Source organism: Bicyclus anynana, chromosome 3 (assembly GCF_947172395.1).
Source record: "Bicyclus anynana chromosome 3, ilBicAnyn1.1, whole genome shotgun sequence".
Taxonomy (NCBI): domain Eukaryota; kingdom Metazoa; phylum Arthropoda; class Insecta; order Lepidoptera; family Nymphalidae; genus Bicyclus; species Bicyclus anynana.
This window is the reverse complement of record NC_069085.1, coordinates 8,388,911-8,413,349: the sequence shown is the minus strand read 5'-3', so window position 1 is coordinate 8,413,349 and position 24,439 is coordinate 8,388,911. Positions and strand designations below refer to the sequence as shown.

The following is a 24,439-nucleotide window of genomic DNA, read 5'->3' as shown; positions in this document are numbered from 1 at the left end:
CTCGTTTTATTACATTTCAGTTGTAATTCAAACGGATTTTACGGCCTTTTGACATAACTGTATATGAGTTGCTTACAACTGAGAGGTATTAAATTCGATTCAGTTTAGGAAGTAAGCTCCGACTGTGGTTGGTTAGTACACGGCAAAGGCTTACCGCCAAGCGATTTAGCATTCCAATACGATGCCACGTATAAACCAGTTAGGTTTGGGTTTGAAAACCTATTCCAAGTTAGAGTCTTGTCTTAGACTGTATCTTTACTAAATTCAATCCATTCAAGGGATAGATTGTCATTAAATAGGAAACAAATAATTTGTACACAAATAAATAATTAACACTTTTACAGTATCTATATGTATAATTATGTGTTTAGATTCATCGAACGGATTTCTTTATACTTTACTTTAAATATGTATTAATTATTATTAATTTAGCCGTTGCTTGCTTTTTAAATATTGCAATGTATATTTTTATTTTATTTCAAATATAGATAAAAAGTATATGTCAAACAAAAATCACCTACTTGTTTAAATATATCTATTATCTAAACCTGTAATATGTGACATACATACTGACAAATCTTTCTACGCCTTAATAAAATTGCGAACATTAATTTACCTACTATTAAAATATAATATGTCGGTCTGATAATTTGTTACATATTTTACCATGGATAAATAAGAAATATCTACTTTAAAACTTTGGTCTTCTAATATTATTATAGGCATGGTGAAAGGCACGAATCACGACTCAAAAGGTTCGAGCCCAAACCCCATGATTTATTATCGTTTCCACTTCCCACTTTCAGACCGAGGGCAATAGCGCGAAGCTTAATTGGATAGGAATAGAGGAATATTAATCATATCTAAAAAACCTACGGGTTGCTTATATAATAATTTGATATTCATTGCAGAGTCGATTGATCGATATAATCAAATTAATCTCAATATATTATAATATTTACATTGCGTATTTATTACATAAAAGTCGGATTACTATTACCAATCACACTATCACACCAATATTATAAAAGTTTGTGTGTGTGTAAGTGTGTAAGTATGTTTATTCCTCCTTTAGCAGCGGCTACTGAAGCGATTCGGCTGAAATTTGGAATGGAAATAGGTTTTACTATGTAATCCAGAGGAAACCCTATTTCCATTCCAAAATTCCACATAGGCTACTCTTCATCTTTCTCCGCCGGGTATGTCTGACTGTTCGCGTTAATAACTTAACTACTGAACGTATTTTCATGCGGTGTTCCACCAATAAAGTGATTCATGTTCGGTTGAAATATGACGATAATTGTTGTAAGTGTCGGATAGTCAAGCCGCCTGGGAGCTTTCATCGGTAACATTGCCTAATCCATTCGAGTTATAAAACAAAATACGTGGTGGGATATTTTTTTGTCGACCAAAAAGTCCGCGATGGCATACACGTATATCCTTACAGTTTAAAGACAACTTACATATCTATTTTATCTTCTTAAAAATGGTGACCTATACAATAGAAGCTTACACCAATTTTTTCACGAAAGAAGTCTTGGGCGCCCGCTAGTAAACTTATGAATCTTTTTTTTTCTTTTTTTTATTCTTTACAAGTTAGCCCTTGACTACAATCTCACCTGATGGTAAGTGATGATGCAGTCTAAGATGGAAGCGGGCTAACTTGTTAGGACTAGGATGAAAATCCACACCCCTTTCGGTTTCTACACGGCATCGTACCGGAACGCTAAATCGCTTGGCGGTACGTCTTTGCCGGTAGGGTGGTAACTAGCCACGGCCGAAGCCTCCCACCAGCCAGACCTGGACAAATTAAGAAAATCTCAATTGGCCCAGCCGGGGATTGAACCCAGGACCTCCGTTTTGTAAATCCACCGCGCATACCACTGCGCCACGGAGGCCGTCAATCACATAATATTTAATTTTCTCCTTATGCCAATTTAGGCGCGATTATAATATCGATGACGTATCCAGTTAGAAAACATGTTTCCTACTATTTCTTCTAACAATAGATCGATCTAATGAACAAATAGCTTTTAGTTTCAATTAAACAAGCTCTCAGAAGCCACAGTGCACTAGCTCCTAATAAAGTGAGAAGAGAGCAGCCTCATGCATAATGTATCGCTTCCCGCCATCGGCATCTGATCACCCGAGGACGTGACCCCTGTTTGCTCGGGACCCACTAATACCGTCTTACGTTTTTAACGAGATTCAAGTGTTGTTCCGATTTTCTTTTATTAGTTTACTGGACGTTGTTGATTTTGTGGATCGCTATATTTTGTAGCGAGCATAACATTCATCCGCTTTTTCGTCTTTTAAAATGCATTACCAGAAATGATAAATTTCGGAGAGAAACGACCTTGATTGCGTTGCCACACTTATTGCTCCCTTTTTCGAGAAAATGTGCAAGATTTGTTTTTATAGACCGGAAAAGTCCCTTCTGATATTAAGAAGAATGCTATCATCTACAATAGTAAATTACGTCAGAGGAATCCTTTAAAGCATGTTCTATAATACGCTCTTCAGCTCGCGACAAACTGAGGCATTAATTAATAATAAGCCTAATGTGCCTGTAATCACTTATTACGAAATCAGATTAAATCAGAAAAAAAATTTACACACACATGTACACGTTGATGGATTTTACATAATAGAAGTATCTCATATTATGCAGAAATTCGACAAAGCGATTATGACTGTTTATAATGTTGTAAAAACGGAACCCCCTGTAACAAAATTTAGCCTGGTTTTTGTCGAGGGTCTTTGTTAGCCTAGGGCGTGTTTGGAGTCATCATAGCTTTTGCTTTAATTTAGCAAATGGACTGGGTATTATTATTTCTATTACCTACCTCATAACAAAACAGTTCACAAGAACATGTTTAATAAATAATTTGCTTTTGATGATATTTCATTTTTTACTTCAGTACACACTAATGGAATTTGCTGTTTATTATAATTGAAAATGAAACACATATTTCTCATAAACGACATAAGTACTCGTAGGTACATATTTAGATGTAAACTAGCGGACCCGGTCAAGCTTCGCTATTCCCTTCCCCTATCTACTCCCACCCTACACCTACCCTACGCTACCCTACCTACCCAAGCTTGTGGTAGGTACAGTAACAGGAACTTATTCTTCAGGCTCAGTCTTCCGGTAGGCTACAGTAGTGGCATTATGTCGTCTAGTCAGGTGTATGGGTTCTCCTAGTTTTATTCTCTTGAATTCCTTAGAAGCCTTAGACATGCCCAAAGATTAAACGAAACAGTTATAAAGGTCCTAAAAAATGCTGGACAAAATTTTCATCAACTGTGGTACCGTCGTTAAAAAAAATATTAAGCCAGTAGAGTATAAAAGTGTTTTTACAAACGAAAAAATTACTTAATTACACAAATATAAAGCCAACAGCTACTATTATACTCGTATAGCCAAACATTTTCAAACAGTGTCTTTAATATAAAATTCGTAGATATTAAAGCACTTTTAGCAAAACAGTTGTAGGAGCAGTTACCGTTAAATATTCCCCGTGGATTTTGTACACACTAATGAATATAATAATTAGATAAGTTTACCAGGCCAGCTGCTTTCCATGCTACAATTTACTGAGTGCTCAAACTCGGTTGAACATTTTCCGATTCCAAAATACCTTTGTATCTAAATGATCCAACATGAAATAGAATTAAATATGCGTAATTACTTCAAGGACTTCAACGTGGCATAATTGTTATCTGTTTTAAATTATCATTATTTTTTTTATACAAATAAATGTTGGGACTTTTAAAGTAAACGTATGTAGAGGTATTACCTACACAAATTATAATAATCTTTGTACAAATTGTTGACACCAAATATTTGTTGACAATAACGTGAAATAAAACAAGTAGAATTATAATTTTATATATATTTAATTATGCAACAGCATACAGCATTAAAAACTAAAAAAAACAAACAAAAAGCAATCGAAGAAAAATTATTCGCGGGTAGTAAAACGTATTACATAAAATATTGTATTAATTTTATATGTTTAAAAACAAAATACCGTTACTAAAATATTACAAAAATGCTACTTAGAAAAACCGTCGCTATTAGTCAACTTTGCATAACGAAGTCGATTACGTATGATAGCATTTAATACTGTGTTGGAGTTGTGGAAGAAGACCATTTTAAAAACTTTACTATGATTAAAGTGTGGTCGGGTAGGAAATAGAAATAGCTTACTTACAAATTCTAGACTTTATTGAGGGGACGAAAAAACGTGATCAAACATTTTTCCTGATTGAAAATTTAGATTAAGGTCTTTTTCCTTGATTCAAAAGGTATTTCTCTAATGGCGAATAGGAAGTTTATGTTGAAATGAAAAAATACTATTCACCAGGTCATCTAGTTTTATAAACATTTTGCTTTATGCACTTTTATCTTTTATCTGATATTTTCAAAGTTTTATTTTTTCTATATAATAAAGTAGCTATAACTTTCTATACAGTTACTATAAATTTACTGTGCTTGGAGGTTTCTTTTACTTGTGCTAAAAAATTATAATATAAAAGAAATCGCTTCTTGCCAAATTTTATGGTTATATTAAACAGGATGTACCCTAAAGATAAAAGAGTTTTCAAAATCGGTTCAGTAGATCCAGAAAATACCCCCTACAAAACCACAAACTTATAATATTAATAAAGATAAATATTTTTTTTTTAGTTGACTTAGTACTAGTATCAAAGCCTCAATGGCTAGACTTTATTATTTGGTAGTCATTTTAACGGTTTTTTTTATAAAAAGAATCGTGACAGACAGATGGAGAAGTTTCTTTTGAAGGACAAAACCAGGCTGATGGCTATGCCAAATGCACACTGCTCTTCATATGCGAAAGGGATTTAAAGTTTTAGTTTCACTTATTACGTATTTACATGATAAACATAGCTCCAATTATATGTACAAGAACACTACCTCTTAATTTACAAAACTGTATACAATTTTAAAACGCATATTCATGTTCAGGGCACGATTAATCTAAAATTTAATTTTGCAGCAAACAAGGCATTACGTCGCAACGCTCTAAAAACATTATCTCAGCCAGTTAAATTATGGTTATACGTGAATTCATCAGTTATACAATATGCGAAAACATGTGCTGTATATTTTTCAACAACAAACTCTTGGCCGTGCTCCAACGAATAATACCAGGGATTAACAGATAGAGAATTTCATTGTTCAGATATTAGTCTCCCTTTTTTAAAACCTAACAAAACGAGTGCAAACGTTCTCCATAATGTCTTTATTTTTTTAGTTACTCGTAGTAGTTTATGTTTATACCTCGACGGCTCAACGGTTTGGGTGAACCACGATTCGATTGAAGACGGGATATGTTATTTAATTTTATAAAACACAATAGGTTCGATTGGTTAAATAGAGGGAAGACTGTCATTACTGTGCATTCATCGGTTTCCCGAATTCGTTTTTTGACTTATGTGCACTTCTTTCCCCTACCCTACCCTACTCCCACGCTACATATACTCCACCTCTACCCTAACTCAACCCTACCACTACTCTACCCCTATCATACCCATACCCTACTTCCATCCTCGACATAGTGCATTTTTATAGCAACACATTTCATACATTCATTTTTATATTATAAATGAAACGGGAAGTCAGAAATAGTACACAAATAAAGTCTTCGACGGCGACGTCCAACAGTCTGTAATTTAACACTAAGTACGTACACATAAACATAATATTTTAAAGTAAGCGGATCTGTAAAGTCAACCTTATTATACCATGGCAGTCCCATCAATAAATACTTCGTAATGAACAATTCAAGACAATCTTTTACTGTCTGCTAGGACTAGGATAAATTGTGATAGATTATATCCCGACTTTTCCAGATTCGAGGCCAACTCTATTCGTCTTCCAATTTATACCCCCTGAGTGCGAATTAGTTTTAAGTTCCTCCTTTATACTTGACCTACTATTGGTCGAAATGTATTACACGAAATATCGTTTGATCGTCTTGAAACTTCAACAGTAACTACAGGGCATACAATTGTTATACGAGTCAATATAAATTGAATGCAAGCATTTTCGATTTATCCTCTATGTAGGATGAAAACTATACTAGCCTTATTCAATAGTTCACTAAAACTATAAAGAACCGTGACTATAATAAAATCAGATTTAGAAAACTTATTGATATATTAATTTGATCTGATCAAATTCTTGTTTATCTACATAGTTCCCAAAAACACAACACAATTGATATTTAAATAGTTTTTAGTGTAATCCAAATGAAAATGGTAGAGGACAAAAAAATCATTTTACTTGATAATAAAATTTCGAGATGAAGTAAAAATGTGAAAAAAAAAACAGTTGTAGGACGTCTACCTGTTTTTACTGTTTAGATAATGTAGACACACTGAAGTGAAATAACCGAATTTGGTCCTCTACCAAATTAGGTTATTTATTTCGGAGGACAGGGTAGTACCCTAGGAAGTACGAACCATTTAGAACTTTACATTTAGATCTCATCTCGTTTTTCCGTCACGCCGACTACTTACTGCGAAGTTTTTACGAACTTTTTACACTTTTATATTCAGGGGTATTTTGTGATGGATACTTAGGTATCCAAGCATGCGAGTTACGCATGGAATAGTTTATCCGCGTCGAGATGAGCGATTATTGTCGGGAACGCGTTACATTGTATTCACGCGACGGTGTTTTTCTATTTTTTACTAGGAAATGAGAGATGGCCCCTGAAGATACACAATTTACATTTACGCTAAACTCTCTTTGTGTTTTTATAGGTAACTTTGAACCATTGTTACAGTCATAAATTAATTTCTATAAATAAAAACATTTCTAGGAATAGCGCACGTGTTTTTATCACCACTTTTACAGGAATTGAGTCTTTTTTTATGTAATATTAAGCTTTTTACATTGTTCGATGAAAATGCTAAGAATTTTCCAATTCGAACAACACAATAATATGCTTTTATTTGAAACACCGATACTAATACCTATATATTATTGTTTTGTTACTACTGCTTTTTTGAGTACCTCACGTGGCTTGCGATTACGAGGTCTTGGGTGCGAATCCCAGTTCTCACTATGAAATATTTGAATTATTTCTTTACAAAAAAAAAAATTCAATTAAAATTCTGAGCTTTTTTGCTTCAAAAGTTTCGACTGGGCGTTGATATATCATTCAGGCGATCAGTGAATTTCTTATACACGAGAAGATAGAAAACATTAAACCGACTAATATTTCATGGTCTTTACAATTAATACCATCATTCTTAGAAACGAGAATCACATCACACAGCGTAGGTTCGGATATTTTAAAACGATCCAAATAAAATAATCTTGTTATCTTGCTCAGACCAAATAACAATCTTCGTGTTTGGACACGGCAAAGATGCTAATTGCTTTATAACAGATCCTTTCATTAAACATACTGCAAAGCTTTCGCAACTCTTGAACCGTAATAAAAAAAAGAGATATACCATCGTGATTCTATAGTCTAATTGGTTTTCCTTATTTTCAGACCATATCAAATTGAGTTGTGAGATTCGCGAACGATTGTGTATTTAAACCTCGATGTTTTGTATTGTTCGATTTAAAAAAATATGCATTTCGTTTGCTTTTTCGACTAAGTGATAAACTGCTAAAACCAATTTAAACTACAACCGCTCGAAAAAGAAAAACTGAGGTTTTGCTTCTCTTATACGACGTAAATGTTGATTTATGGTTAGATATACAGCTAAAAGCTTTATTAAATGAACTTTTACTGAATGAAAAATTGTATATTTTGATACGTTTTTGCTTTTCACGGCTCACGTACTTTCGGTTTTATGTATATATTATGGGTATAATTAAAATCCAAAGTAAAAAGGGTGTGGAAAAATATCCCTCCGGATTTCTGTCGGCTAGTCGGTAGTGCATGTACGGACGGACGGTCTTGAACGGGTTTAAAATAACCTTCCATGTGTTCCGTGGTCAGCATGGTACTGCTTGGCATTTCTTCGCGCTAACCTTCCTGGTATTATCTTTAGCTCTCTCGCTTTATTTCACTGTTTTTCCCCAAGATGTTAAATTAAAGATGGTTAAATTACCCACTGGACCAACTAGGCTACATTCTTTGTGTACAATCTGAAATTAGTTTTAATTACTTATAACATAATAAATGGGAATAGATATATTATATCAAAATATTTCATTAAAACTGTACAACCCTGTACCATTACTTATATACAAATACGTTATCGCACGAAACAGCTTTCAGATGCATCATATTCAGAACGATATTATCTCGGAAAAGTAATTACAATAATAATTCTCAGTTAAGCAAGACGTCACTTGCACCTGCCTAACTATGTATCTACCTATGTCCTATAGGTACACTACACAATAAGCTTTGATCTTGTAATTTAATATTCTAATAGAATGTTCAAGACATACTAGTAGCTTAGCTGAATAAAATGGTTTACTGTTTGTTGCATTTAAGGATTACTGAACTTTCTGAAATATTAATTTGTTTAGAATATTTTACATTAGTCTGTAGTAAAAAACATTTTTTTGCTATCGCAACGGTTAATTATATTAATATTAGTTAATTGTTCGACTAACGTATAATGAAAAAAATTATCATCTATGATATAGTGCCTACGCACATTTTTTTTTCTCATTTACATGAAAACTTAGTAAGTTCAAATACGAAAGCCGATTTATTTGGAATGAATTCGTCTAAAATCCTCTCAGAAACGAAGAATTGAGGTTTAATTCTTAATTTTATTTTAACAAGGTAAGTACCTACTGTTCTGAAAAATACTTCTTTCATCTTTTTGAAAAGTATCCAAACATATTTTGTTTTTGAAATTATGATGATGATGATGATGATGATGACATTATACACCATTTACCCTTTTGCAAAAAAGATTGAATGTTCAGATTTGGCTGCCTTAAGATTTGCAATAGATTATAAAATAGTCTTTCAATATTTGAAATATTTTCCAAATACTCTAGTCATATGCTTTTACAAACTTTTACAAAACTTTCATCAGTTCCGGTGCCTGTTGCCTAATCAAATCTGCAAGTTAAATTTGACCTACTTCGCGGTGTTCGATTCGAAGAGAAATTTGGCTTATTGAATTCAGTTACAATGTTTCAGTAATAATATTGTTTAGTAGTAAACTAAATATCATAACCTATTTGTTTTTGGGCTTGTTCATAAATTAGGCAGTACTGTATACCGAGGCGGTCCCGTATTGTGTGTCTACTGTAAACACTAAAAATATTTAATAAAATCTAAATAATGCTTATAGAAACTTCTCAATTAAAAGAACTATGAATTTAGGTGGACTGACTACATAAAATAAAATTATACCTAAAACAAAAAAGAAACATTGTTTTATATTTTTCGTCTAATAAAAAAAAAACAAAACAATGTTTCAATAGGAGTTAGTTACTAAAATGTCCTTTTCATGATGATTTTTATAAAATTTTAAGAATATTTTAGTATTTGGTATTTTGTCATAATGGTTCTACAGATTAGGTACTGAGCCTAATTTAAAGAATAAGTAGCATAAAAAATGGTGAAAGATGCCTTACGATGTTTTCTTTCTCCGCCTTAAGCGCCATAAATTCCAAATTAAGTAGCCAAGTTTGAAGAGGAAAATATTTTAGGAAAATAAAGCTGCTATCTGGACTGTAGATGTGAATAGTATATAGCTGTTGACTTTAGTCGTATTATTTTATGTATTCATATGCTTGTTAATATCTTAATATTCATTAAATTGCATCTTCATATTAGATGTGGAAAGCTCTTCTAGCTTCAGTTTTCCCCACCACCTACAATAAGGGTATCTTCAAGTCAAGAGTGAATAGGCACCTTCTAGACAAGCGCGTTCCACCATAAGCTGCATCATCGCTTACCATCAGGCGTGATTGCAGCTAAGCGCTTGCTTATACAAAAAAAAGAAAAAAAAAAGGTAATATTAACGTTTTATGTAATCTTAGGAATTAAAAAATTTGGTACAGTAAAGTGTGGTACGTGACATAAAGTTTTTCTTTATTACAATGAAGTAAATAAAACCCTTAAACAGTAGACATTATGTGCTTGTCGCGGACTTTTTTTAGAATTGTTGAAGGGGAACAGTTTTGTGGAAAACCCATCAAAAATAAACTCTTTACGTTTATAATTTCAACGAACGAATTTACGAATGGGGAACGGCAATCATTATTATCTAAACGCGTGTCTATGCAATTAGAGATAATTAATGGTTACTCGTATATTTATCAAACTTTGTTAAATTAGACTGTATGAACTAGAAATGCACTTCATTCGTTTCCCACGTTTCTAGATTCAAGTTAATGTACATATCCGTTGTGCCCGTTAGTACAAATTGGATTCTGAATTCCTGTCGATTCTTGCCGAATGGTGGTCCTTTTAACTAAATACGGCACTGTTTGTAGTTTGTGTCAAAATAGGAGTTGTCGTTTTAAGCGTTTCGTGCTCGTCGCGTGAAATACGTGTTTGTACGAGTCGCATGTTAGATCTTTTTGTTATAGCCCACAACAATATTTTCCTCTAGAATACGTTGTATATAAAATACAAAATGTACGAGTATGAACATATACTAAGGAACCAAAAAAATTGTAGAGGCCTTTTAGATATTACTAGCAACCCGAGTTGGCTTCGTCGTATTCGTTGCGTCGTACGTGTTCAATAGATTTATAAATAACTAACTTACGCCCGCAATTTCGTCCGCGTGAAACTCGATTTGAACTTTCAACTACCCCTGATGCACAGGCAGATAAAGATTAATACATTTAATTAGTATTGTGTATTACAGATAAACATAATGTCAGTGTAATTAACCGACATTACTAACAATTATCCATTCATAATTATGGATAATTATTAGTAATACTGCATATTCATTTAATTCATACCATGAAATAAATGAATATGCAGAAAAAGTATACAAAGTGAATCTCTGATATGAAAAAAGGCTCATAATTTAAATAGAGCCGCACATAATTACAGTTTTTCGTGTGATAAAGTATGTTTAAAATATTTCTCTCCCAAAACTGTTCTCTTTAACACAATTACAGAGCACTAATTTCAATTTATGACTCTATTCATTATTTTTGTTTACGCTTCTGTTTTTAGGTTAAACGGCCCATGAAATAAATGAACAATTTACATATGATGTACTTTTTGTACGTATTTGTAATTTACGAAATGTGAAATCATGCAACCGGGTGTTCGATTTTATGTAAAAACAAATATGATTAAATTGCTAACGACTTAATTGATTTCCCCATAACATTTGCTTTCAATATAGGTACAATGTTAACGTATTGGAAATATTGGTCTTCAGTTCCAATTAAAAGTATCGTAAAATTTTTCTTTACCTCAATAAAATATATTTATTCGGTTGGTGCAGATTACACAACGCAAAATTGACTTTGTTTACGTGACAAAAATTAAAATATCTCTTGATTTATTTAAATTGCAATGCTATATTGCTTTAGAATTATCGTCGAACTGTACGCTCGTCTTGGGCGACTATGAATGACCATTGGGCATTGCTGTGACACGCCTGGAATGATGTACAACGTATGTCTAACCAGTAGCCGTCACATGCGACGAAGGTGATAATCTCGTAATGAGAAATAGACAAATGCCAACCAATGGCGGTGCAACTGGAAATTCCGCTATCTCTTATAATGCGGGACAAACGAGATGGGACTGGGACAACTCCGCCACCATTACACTACATTTTGTATATTTCACTTCATTTTTGGTTGCACTGACCGGGTCTCAGAGCGGGATGGATGGATCCATCCAATGGATGGAACACAGGTGATCATGGCTGGACTGATGATGTAAGCTCCTGACAAAAATATCACAACTATAAGAACAGAAACTTAGTAGTTATGTTGGTAGATGTACGCCGTACGAACTACTATCTCGTAAGTATAATAATTTGGTAGAGCAAGCTATCCATATTGCATCTACTCCATCACTCGCCGCAAGCAACGAGCTATTAGGGCAACGGTATTGAGTTTTAGTTTAAATATGCATCGTTCAGGATTACTATATTTGAGGTTAGCCGCTGCGAGCTCCATTTAAGCACCAAAATGCAATAATTCAGAGTTGTGAAAGCATCGGGTATCCCTTACCAACCAAATAATATCTTCAATATTGAAATACTTAGCAAATATCAAAGCTATTGAACATTGTATTGAAATGATATAATTGTTATGAATTATGTATTGTGATTGCTTATTTACGGGTGTTATGAGATTACTAACTGACCCTTGCTTATATTTTTCGGATTGTCAGTTTCTGGGTCTTTACTGTTTCTCTTTTATTCCTCTTTTCTCAAACCCAGTCTGTCTCTATCAGAGCTAACAAAAAAAAATGAGTTTTTATGCTCTTGTAAGATGAATGAAAAGCAATTATTTAGGGTAAATGCTTGTTTTCTAAATTTTATGTTACCCGTTAATAATTTTCAAACTATACTAAGATCTAAAATATAGATGATGGAAACTAAAGACGTTTATTATTCAAAATTACGACGAAAAGACACCACCTTCACAAATATGTCCAAAATAGATGAGTAGAATTTTTGGTAGGTATGTTATAAATTATAATATGAGTAGTTTGCCTTAATATTATATTCTTATATGCCCTTCGAGTTTAAGTTTTTATAATTGCTCAAAGAAGTCATAGCATAGTTTTCGAAAGGAGAGTAAAATAACTTGCAATTTCTCTTTGCTCTGAATATTATATTCATAAATTTCTGACATTCAGACTCGAAGGTACAGAGCTCGCTTGTTGGAATATCATCTTTCTCACTTGTAGGTATATCTGGAACAAGATTCACAGTTAATTGGACGTTAAAGGAGGATATTATTATTCGCGTCTAGAAACTTTCGTTTAAAAAAGTCGTGGTTTTATGCATCCTGTAGTTTCAAACTGCGCTGTTACAAAACTGGAGGAAAATTAAAAATTTTAAAACATTTTGGATACCTAGTTTATAATTTATTATTCTGATTAACGAGTATCTATTTAAATGTCCCAATTCTGGTTTTGTGTCTTCTAATACAAAGGTGCAGTCGTTTAAAATTAGGTATTAGTATGCATGCGGTTTTTCTGTTTCTTTGGTTTTTGGTTCGTATCCCGGGATAAACCTATCTTTAAGTATTTTCAATAAATGTTTAGGAGTATTATAGTGAGTTAAATCGTGTCTACGAACTATAATGACGGATTTTGAGATTTACTATACTACCGCCTTCCTTGATGAGTACTGTTTAACAACAAACAAATAAAAAATGAGGGTATAAATCATTAGTCATTTCACACCTAACAATAATTATAAATAACTTGTTCTAAAATTAATGAAAATAAATTTGATTAATAAGCTTAGAACAATTAAATATGGTTAATATATTTTATAACCAACAAACCATACATAATTTAAAATAAATAAGTTATGAATGCGTTTTCTACCTTCATTTCTAATTTATTTGTTGGTAAACAGTATTCATCAAGAAAGACTGTAGTATAGACTTCGTTTGCACTAAAATATACGTTGCGTAAACATCTAGAATAGAAACCGATACGATATTGACTGTTTCAGTTGAATTTCAGTTGAGAGGACATTATGTTATTATCATTACTATTGCCTCAATGAATCTTAAAAGTAATTTTGGGACCGCCGTCTGGAAATATGGCCCTAATGGCTGAGTTACTGCAGACCACACACAGCATAGTGAATGGTCGATCATTGAATGAAAACTCGTATATTTTGACATGTCTGCGAGTAAATTTATAGCTCTCATTCATTCACTTTTATAAATGGCAATTAAAATCCGACGCTGGACTGCGGAGAACGTTTAAACGCTCTCTTTTCTTAGAGGTCCTTTTATTCTTTAGCATTTTATTCTTGGTTTGGAGTACCATCATTTAGAAAATCACCACATTTTGATGAAAAATATTTATTAAAATTAATATAGAGACAAAAATAACTGGTACTATAGTTTTATTATATATAGAGAGAGAATTAAATTATATTATTATTATTGTATAGTGGCATAATAGTATATAATACAAGTAGTTCTACTGTAATTGAAGCAAAACAACAATAATAAACAATAAAAAGTTGGCGTAACTCTAAATCGGGAAAGTTTGTGTCCTTAAATCACTAAAAAGTTATTAAGTTTATATTTCTTAATTTATCACCACTGGCTACCGTCGTTATCTTGTTTTGCTTATAAAGCAATAAATCATGGATTAAGTACTTAAAATCTACAAGATAAACATTTTCTAAGGGATCAAGTTGCTTAACTTAACATTGAATGTAACGCTCGGATATTCTTTAAAAAAGCATTTTCTCTTCGCTTGATACATGAATAACAAAACTGGGGAATGGGGGGATTTTGCTCTTTTCTAGAATAATGGACTAAGCTATGTGTCCTTTTGTCTCATGATTTAGTTAACTAATATATTAATTCCAAGTTGAATACTCGCGTTTATTAGAGCCGGCCGGCGTTCGACAAGGGACTATCACAAAAGAGACCTCATCGTCAGCCATTAGCCCGGTCATTAAGCTGTCTGGGCATAAGAGTGCACTCAATACAAAACCTACGCCATCAAGTTTATACAGAAAGCCCCCGGATCATCAATATCGTTAATTGAGGAACGCCCAGTGCCATAATTAATATTTAGTAGCACGAGATAAGGACGTATGATCCCGGCTAAATAATTTATCAAGATTTCTTGCTTTATTTCTACCTAAGTATTATACTTAGGTAGAAATAAATTGTCCGCCTGGAATTCCGATGTCAAAAACAAATTGAGAAGAAGAATACTTACTTTCTAATAGCTAAAGAGATGGAGAATATAGATTAGAAAATATTTTTTTTTTTTTTATTTTCTACAAGTGGCTTTACTTTAAGGGTACCTTTAAGGGTAAGTGATGCAATCTAAGACAGAAGCGGGCTAACTTGTTAGGAGTAGGATGAAATCCACACTCCTTTCGGTTTCTACACAACATCGCACCGGAACGCTAAATCGCTTGGCGGTACGTCTTTGTCAGTAGGGTGGTAACTAGCCACGGCCGAAGCTCACCAGGCAGACCAGCCGGGGATCGAACCCAGGACCTTCGTCTTGTAAATCCACCGCACATACCACTGCGCCACAAACAAACACAACTCTCTCTTTAATGTAACTACGGTGAAACTTTTAGTGTTAATGAAGGAAAAGGTTTGTTCTTGGATAACATGAAGCTAATTAGCCTAAAAATTCATTACCAAGCGTGTGTATTAGTCGAGTTCGTATTATGGGTACACAACTTAACGAATTGTGTACGCTTTGTTGTTATGGTGGCTTTATTGCGTACATTACGGATCCTGTTGCTTCGTGATACAAGATTCTTATTAGTTAGAATATTATTTAGTATACAGACTAACATACTTGTAGATAATGAAAGCTGAAAGAGATAGTGAGTTTTAACTAAGAAATACGCACATAGCAATTCTTAGCTAAAACTCACTATTAAGATTTTTTATAATTTTTAATATCTGAATTTAAAGCAGACCTGTTACCGTGGGAATACTGGGACAAAATATAGCCTTTATCAAACTGACAAAGTATAGCCTGGGACAAAGATGAAACATACATCGATGTGTGTTCATTAGAGATTATGTAGGATTTTAATGTTGAAAGAATTTTTAAATCGGTCTATTTGTTTAAGCCTTATAAATTCAAACGAACGGTATTCAAAAGTTTTCTGTTTATACTCTTAATATTATTATAGTTAACAGATTATTTAGCTTCAGAAGTTGGAATTAGCGACTCACATTTTATACGCGGAAGTTTGTATGGATGTTTGTTACTCTTTTAGCTTGCTCTCTCAACTGCTTAACCGATTTAGCTGAAATTGCGAACGAAGATACATACCCTGTATTAGCACATAGGCTACTTTTAATCCCGGAAAAAAACATGGTTCCCGCGGGATTTGTGAAAAGTGAATTCCACGCGGACGAAGTCGCGGTCGTCCGCCAGTAGTTATATATAACTTGGCTTCGACAAATATTATTATTGACGTAGCACCAAAATTCGATTGATATTTTTTTAGATATAGCATAAAGACTAAAATCTGCTAATTAACATAACTTACTTACTAACGTCTTCTTTTAGTGATACGTAACAAAATTGCATCTTATCTTAGTTTAACAGAGCTGTATTATTATTTAATCTGTGAGAACCACACTTATTTTATAAAAATACAAAATTAAAAATATTTTCTTAACTTTCTTTCGAAAACAATGACAAGGATAAAATTAAAATTAGAGTAAAGGTCTAATGGTTATTTCTCCTAAATATTGAAAAGAAAGACAAAAACATAGTTTTCGACTATCAAGATACATCACTTGATGGATTGACTTTTACTTCTTTATTGATTAAAAAAAATGACAGTCATTTTCGTACTCAGCTAGAACTCATGCACCGCAAGTTAAAATATGAAAAGACTTTTCAATTACATAACTGAAGTGCACCCATTTCTTTTATTATAGTACGCTGCTGGCGAAATTTTAAAATCCTCACTGCACAATCAGACAGAATTGGCACCTGACGACGAATTTTTAGAAAAATTATCATGTAGATAGGACGAACACTCTTAGAAAATCTATATTTTATAGTGTTTAAACTTTTATCATATGACAGCTGATGCCGCGCGGTTTCACCCGCGCAATTCCCGTTTCCGTGGGAATACGGGGATAATATATAGCTTATAAACTTTCTCGATAAATGGGCTATCTAACACTGAAAGAATTTTTCAAATCGGACCAGTAGCTCCTGAGATTAGCGCGTTCAACCAAACAAACAAACTCTTCAGCTTTATAATATTATATAGTATAGGTAATAATTTCAACTTTATTATTTAATTTAATTCTATACGTAATAATAAATAATAAAAATAATGTAATGTTTCTATTACCTTAAAAATTAACGTTTACCGGTCCTACATTATCTTTTACCCAATAGTCGTAGTTTACATTGTTACTTTAAGGAATCATCTCATTTATGATTTAAATTACATCGTGATAATTTTATAGCTTTCCATCGCCCTCTTCGTCGCATCGTACATTTCTATCACCCACTTAATGGTTTTGTTAATAATTAATTGCAGATTAATTAACTCTTCAGGCACTAAAGGATTTGGATCTTATATTTAACTTATTGCTTACTTTGTGAATTAACTTGTTCTGAAATACTGATTTTGTGGCTTCGTTACAAAGTAGATACCTAATTTAGATATTAAATCAACGCCTTGTTTTATATTCATTAACGGTCTGATTGTCTTTGATTCGAACAGTTTCCAAAGGACCTAAGTGTTTACCCGCAGTTGTTAAAAAATAATAATATAAAAAGATTGTCGAACTCTTCCGTTTTACTTGAAAACTTAAAAATATTGAACATCGCGAAAGTTGCAATAATCACGACTGATAGTAAACCCTTTCCAGCTTCCATGGGCCTTATCTACAAACGCCTGACCATTACAAGTAATGAAATGCCAATCACGATAGTGACAGATCCTGCTTTAAACCCAATCTAAGGACAGATAAGACTAAAGTTACCACGCTCACAGTAGTCGATTACGCACTTGTACCTAAAACTTAAATAGAAAAATCTCAGAATTGATATATTTAGATAATTTTTTATAATATCTTCAAGCGTACCATGTTTTTGACTATGTTTTCTAGACTGAAACTACAAAATCTATTAAAAGATACTCGTAAATTATACACTTACATTTGAACCATACTTTTATATGCTATTTTTACAAGAAGTTTCTAGAACTATTTATAACACGTTCACCTCCGAGTCTGCCAAGAATCAAAAACACTGTTTATAAACAGGAAATGAACGCATACAAAATAAATTTTGAACAACAATTTCCAATACTTCCTTCAGCCACTCAATCTTGAAAGTACTTAGGGTTAGAGAAATCGCTACAATATTTCTCACTCACGTTTGTGAGTTGAAGCGTGAACTTTTAGCGTTATTGAGCGGTTTATTATACGAGCCTCATTTTAGATTTACAACGCTTAGCAAAAACTGTTCCTAAACTCTCTCGGTGTTAACGTACAATCCGAATTGGTTCTTACCTTGCGAGTGAACCTCAAACGATTTTCACCTAGAATAAAGTTTTGTTTATGATAGTTGAAAATCATAAAATAGTGTTCCTGAAATTGCTTATTATTAGGTTTGAACTTATAAATTATTTTCATTGGAAGTGAATACAATTTAATAATTTCGCAGCTAAACTGCTGTTTGTTAAGAATACTGTACCCACCTAATGTTATGTTGTTACTGAATAAACATAATATAAATGATTGAAACACGCATTTTGTTATTGTGTTTATCTGTGTACTTTATGTTGTTTACATATTTGACATTATTATCTGTTTCAATTTGTATTCGATTCGATGTATAAACTAACAGAGGTTATTTCTCTCTTTGTAGCATCGCGTATTCGATACGAGATCACGAGCGGGAACATAGGGGGTGCCTTCGCAGTCAAGAACATGACTGGCGCCATCTATGTGGCGGGGGCGCTCGACTATGAAACCAGGAAACGGGTAAGTTGCCGCATTTTCTGAAGCAGTCGGGACGTAATATATTCAAATATAGTCTTTATTCATTCACTACAGAGTTGTAAATCGTATGTAAGTTTAAAACAAACGAAAACTAAAACAAACAGAAGGGTGTTGGGTGAACAGGACGTCGCAACTGCGCCTGTAGCCAACCGCATATATATAGCTAATCTACGTAGTCGTCGGTCAAGAATTCATATTTAATTGAAAATTTCTTGGAGACAAAAAATAAACTTGCGGCAAACATGCCAAGGCAATATTTAGAAAATTAAACATATTGCATTTTAAGAATAACTTTGTGATATGTATAAAATTAGTTCTAGCAAAAATTGTTGCTTATTATAAAGTTTTTGCAATGCCTAATTCGGACTATTTTAGTATTTTAGTCGAGTACGAACAGTTTTTGGAATTACCACCCAAAAGCTCATACTCGACTAAAATACTAAAGTAGTCCGAACTAGGCCTAAGGGATGCTGTAAAGACTTGGTTAAGCAAATAATTTATTATAACGATTAACATGTATTGCTTGGCGTTGTTTTGTAGGAGTTTACGTTCTCAACTACAAAAACATATGCAGGCTTACTTTGTACTGTACTATTTACTGATATCATTTCTCTACAAAATAAAAACAGTGATTTACCTACTTGTATCTACATTCAAAGTAATTTAACCCGCTGTGCAACTATCAGATTTCTCAGCGTTGGTACTTATGTGGCTACTTAACTAATATTACGAGAACCTAGTCCAATATTAGTTTCTTGAAATCATATTATCTGTATATAATATTGGTTTAGATTTCAATTTCTGTCTCGAGGATTGCCTGCACTTACCTTTATCTCAGAGTGTATTGGAACACGGGAACGCTTTCCACTCGATTTCTTAATAACATATTGTATTGCGCCAACGTGATATCATTCAGACGATATTGAATACGTCAATACATTTACAATGTAGTCTGCGTATAGGTGATTTGATATTGTGTTTCAGAAAATCGTCAAGTTAAAGTCAAATATACGAGTATAACTTGCGATAATACACATTATTTACTTTTTATATAGTTTTCTAATGAGCCGTTATAGCCCAGTGGATATGACCTCTGCCTCCGATTCCGGAGGGTGTGGGTTCGAATCCGGTCCGGGGCATGCACCTCCAACTTTTCAGTTGTGTGCGTTTTAAGAAATTAAATATCACGTGTCTCATCGGTGAAGGAAAACATCGTGAGGAAACCTGCATACCAGAGAATTTCTTAATTCTCTGCGTGTGTAAAGTCTGCCAATCCGCATTGGGCCAGCGTGGTGGACTATTGGCCTAACCCCTCATTCTGAGAGGAGACTCGAGCTCAGCAGTGAGCCGTATATGGGTTGATAACGATAATAGTTTTCTATACTATTAGATATCGGACAAGAGCATATAAGGTCATACTTTATTTAGACCTGAAATAAGGTAGCCTACAAAGTAGCATCTCGCAGGGTATTCAGACTACGAACGTGTCCAGCATTCAATGTTTTGTTCCACGCCTGCCAGGCATCAGTGTTAAGCCAAGCAATCATTATAAAGCAAGTAACTTGACCGGAATCATCACCTGCTTTAAACTGAAGTACATTGCTGCAGGACGTTAAGTATAAGGCTATATTTTGAACATATCGAAGGTAATGAACACATTGTTCATTTGAAGTCTTGACAATGCAATATTGAATATGAAACTGCAGACTCAATCAAATGGATTTGTTCAAACAAACAGTGTATCGATACAAAGCATAAATGACGTTTATGAAAAAGTGTAATAAACCCTTAGATGCAGAAGGCAGAGGCACTATCCACTGCATCACTTGATCATCTCGTTTCCTTTGAAATAAAATATTTATTATTTATGGACTACATTTTACTAAAACGAAATAAAAGTTAAATAAATGGAAAAGAGCCTACAAGTCGAGTGTCAAAGCTAGGGTGTTCAAGCTCTTTACAGATTATTATTTAATGTATATAGAAATAGATGTATCTATATCCATCTATAGTAAAACATTTTTCTTTTAGTAAAACAACTTGCGTTTAGATAACGGTCCATTTCAAAGCCGTTCATGCGCGAAAATAGCTCGGTACAGTGTAAAATCTGTTTAAATGATAGATAGCAACACGCGACTGGTTCACTAAATCAAAGCCTTTACACAGCAAAGGCTTGTGTCGTGACAATTTGGCCGAGCCCGATACCATTATTTCGGCGCAACGGACCAAGGGCACAGGTCAGCGTTCACAAATGACTCGTGATAGCCTGGCGTTGGCACCAGCACAAAACTCTGTTTCACACCTACAAAAGGTTTTCAACTCCAATTATAAACTGCAACTGACACCTGAATCTATAATAATTATCGGATTACAAAGATTAGAATTATAAAAAGATTATAATAAAAATCTTATTACGTACGTTGGTACATTCGATATATTACATTACCAGCGGACTCGGTCAAGCTTCGCTTTGACTTATGTGCACTTCTTCCCTATTAGGTAAGGATAGGTCCTTACCCTATCTACCTACCTACTCCTAAATACTACCCCTACCCCTACCCCTATCTACCCCTACCCTACCCCTATCCTACCCCTACCCTACCCCTACCCTACCCCCACCCTACCCCCACCCTACCCCCACCCTACCCCTACCCTACCACTTTCCTACCCCTACTTTACTCTACCCTACACCTACCGTACCCATATCCTAAAATAGTCACAAATAGCCTGCAATCCAATGTTTAGCTTTCTTCCTTGAACATTGTGAAATGTTCCATAAAAACTTCTATCCCCCATTTTAGGGAAGTGGGTGGTTACATAGAGACAAAAAAGGGCCTCTCCATCCTTTCAACTATCTCCACTTAAAAACTCACGTCAATTCGTCGCTCCGTTTTGCCGTGAAAGACGGACAAACAAACGGACAGACACACACACTTTCAGTTATAATATTAGTACTCGTATGGATGAGCGTTTTCAATCGCTATTACTTTTAAAGTGTGCTAAACTTTATAATATCGAAGGAATATTTAAGCTAGCGTTTATGAAATGTATAATTTAATCTCCAATACTCGTTTCAACAAGCCAGGCGTTCGATCGCCGAAAGCCTGGTCGCTATTAAATTATAGATCCTCGAGAAGCTTAAAATGGATGGATGTAAACCGTTCATTTTATAAAACTCTTATTTGCTTTCATCTATTCTACAGGCAAAATTGATTTGCTTTCAATTGCTTTCAAAATTCAACTTTTCAAAACAACAATTGAGTAGTGGTTATATCGTGACTTCTTAGAAAATTGGGGTTTAAATCTTAGTCCATGTTTATAAATATGACCGTTTGAGTATAGATAAATTTAATGTTGAAAAAAAAAATACCATATAGTTATATAGTAGTATAAGTAGTTTATTGATTATTATTAATTTATTTAAATTCTTAATTGTTCGTTGAAATTTAATGAGTCTTTGACATTAATTCAATATTGTCTCAATTTCTCTATCCCATTAAAATTAAATTACAAAATATTCAAATGGAAATTACAATACTTTAGCTTTTATGGGCGGAACGAATTTTGAAACAAACATCTTCCTCTGTCGAGGAAATAGCCGAGTGACGCGGACAGATGACGCCAATAAGTCCCCGGCTCGCTACCACAAATACCGCCTCTCTATTGTTAAAAGGCTAACGCCTCAGCTATAAGGTTTTATCGTTCTGCTTTACTTACCTACGAGTACATCCCTTTATAATGTGTTTGGTGCTATTTAAGTATTCTTCATTTTATAAAGTGTGGTGTAAACGACTTTAAATGTTTACCTCAGAAAAAAACAACAACGAAACCATGTTATTGTCCACAATGTGTCAAAGTGACAATGCAATCTGAGCTAGATAAATCATGCTCACTTATGCTATTACATTTAATATGTATTAATTTAATTAACATAACTGTTTATACCACCGGTTAGATGAATTTTGATGAATTAAATAACTTATTTATTCATCATAGTCAATTGAAAAAAAATAATCTAAATGTTTACTCATTGTCGTACATTAATATTATAATTAATTCCACCTCACTCGTATAAAGCATATAGTTTGTAACTAATAGTAATTTTCTCTTTCAAAACTTTAATTGGACGGAAACAGTACGAACTGAAGTTGGCTGCATCGGACAACCTCAAAGAAAACTACACGACCGTAGTGATTCACGTGAAGGACGTGAACGATAATCCCCCCGTGTTCGAGAGACCCACATATCGAACCCAAATCACCGAGGAAGACGACCGCAATCTCCCCAAGCGGGTGCTACAGGTCCGAACCACGGCGGTGAAAGCGCCTCATTTCGTTCTTTATAGTTCCCTCAGCCGCAGCTTTGAGGATAAAGCTTCAAAATCCGCATGGGGTGACATTTGCCATTTACTAGATTGACCTTCCGCAGTGTTTTTTTATTTCATTTTGCATGGCATGAGTTTTTTCATTGTGCCGTTTAGTTGTAGTTTCGTTTTACTGCTAGCGTTGTTGTATTCTTGGTTTTAATAAGATTTTTTTGTTCGTTTCCGTTATTGTTTAAGTTAACATTGTCTTTTAATCAAAACAGAAATTGCGGACAAAAACAACGAAATCAACACTGAATGATAATAGCTCGTTCTCGGTACGTTTATTTCACAAACGAAAAATTCATTTTTGATAAATTAATTATTTGTGGATGTCCGATCTGCATTTAAAAAACTCTCATACAATGATGAAACGATATAAAGTGGTGATAAAACTTTTTATCATTCTGCGTATTTATTGTGTGCATTAACCATTATACGAAGAAGTGAAGCGGTAATAAATTGTAACATTCTCATAACTGAATTGAAAATTATCGGTCAGCATTTTTACGGTAAAAGTAAATTGGATATTACGTGCATCGTTTTTGCATATGAAATACATAAATATTGATTAAATGTCACGAAAGCTGTTGAATTGGAAAATGTGTAACTATAGTGCGGTAGATCGTTCAGCATTCGTTGAATCGTCCAATATAAAATTGTGACAGCACAGCGGCGTCTTATCGGCCGTAAAAAATGGAACATTGCACAGTTGGCTCTACAATATCGAAAAAATACACCTATAGTAGTATTTTCAGGCATCGTAAAAATCCAATTTGCAAAAAACTCCTTTCATTGCAATTTGTTTAAAATTTTCCTATATTCACTACAGTAATTATAAATGAATATATAAAAGTAGACTTTAAATGTTATATGCACAAGTATATTTTATACTAAAAAAGACATAAGGATTTTTTTATGTTTTTATTACTACCGTGATATAGATACCCTACTTTTTATTTTTTGTTAATTTCGAAATTAATTTAATTATTATTTTATTTCGTTAGTTTTTTAGATGCTATCTAAACGTTGCTGCACGAACAAATGTAAGATCCTCAAAGACGTTCACTGACATACATTTCAACAATCTTTAAGATGTGTTCGTGCAGCAGCATTGCATGAGCATGAGCTAATGCCTGCGTGTGCGCAGTACGAGTTGACGCTGGTTGCCTCAGACGGCCGCAACGAGAACTCGACGCGCGTCGTGGTTCACGTTCTCGACATCAATGACCTCCCGCCTCGGTTCACCCGGAGCGCCTACGTCACTCAGGCGCTCGAGGAAACCGGCCCCTACCCTCATTTCCTCATACAGGTTTTATTTTTTGTTTTAATCTTTTGTTTTTTTCTGTTTGTTTATTTTATTTTACTCTACTGGCTTATTTCATTAAGAGACAAACACTTAAAAT

At 33.7% G+C, this 24,439-nt stretch overlaps 1 protein-coding gene across 6 annotated transcripts in view; it reads left to right on the top strand.

The window, feature by feature from the left end:
• The window catches only part of LOC112046671 (neural-cadherin), a 448,660-nt gene that overhangs the window by 406,987 nt on the left and 17,234 nt on the right, over nucleotides 1-24,439 (top strand). For 4 of the 6 annotated variants that reach the window (XM_052891245.1, XM_052891241.1, XM_052891239.1 and 1 more), the window contains 2 exons: nucleotides 18,537-18,652; nucleotides 22,807-22,971. In XM_052891245.1, coding sequence (XP_052747205.1) covers nucleotides 18,537-18,652; nucleotides 22,807-22,971 — 281 coding nt within the window. Of the gene's footprint in view, nucleotides 1-18,536; nucleotides 18,653-22,806; nucleotides 22,972-24,183; nucleotides 24,346-24,439 lie in introns of all 6 variants that reach the window. The other 2 variants (XM_052891243.1, XM_052891244.1) reach the window with 1 other exon arrangement.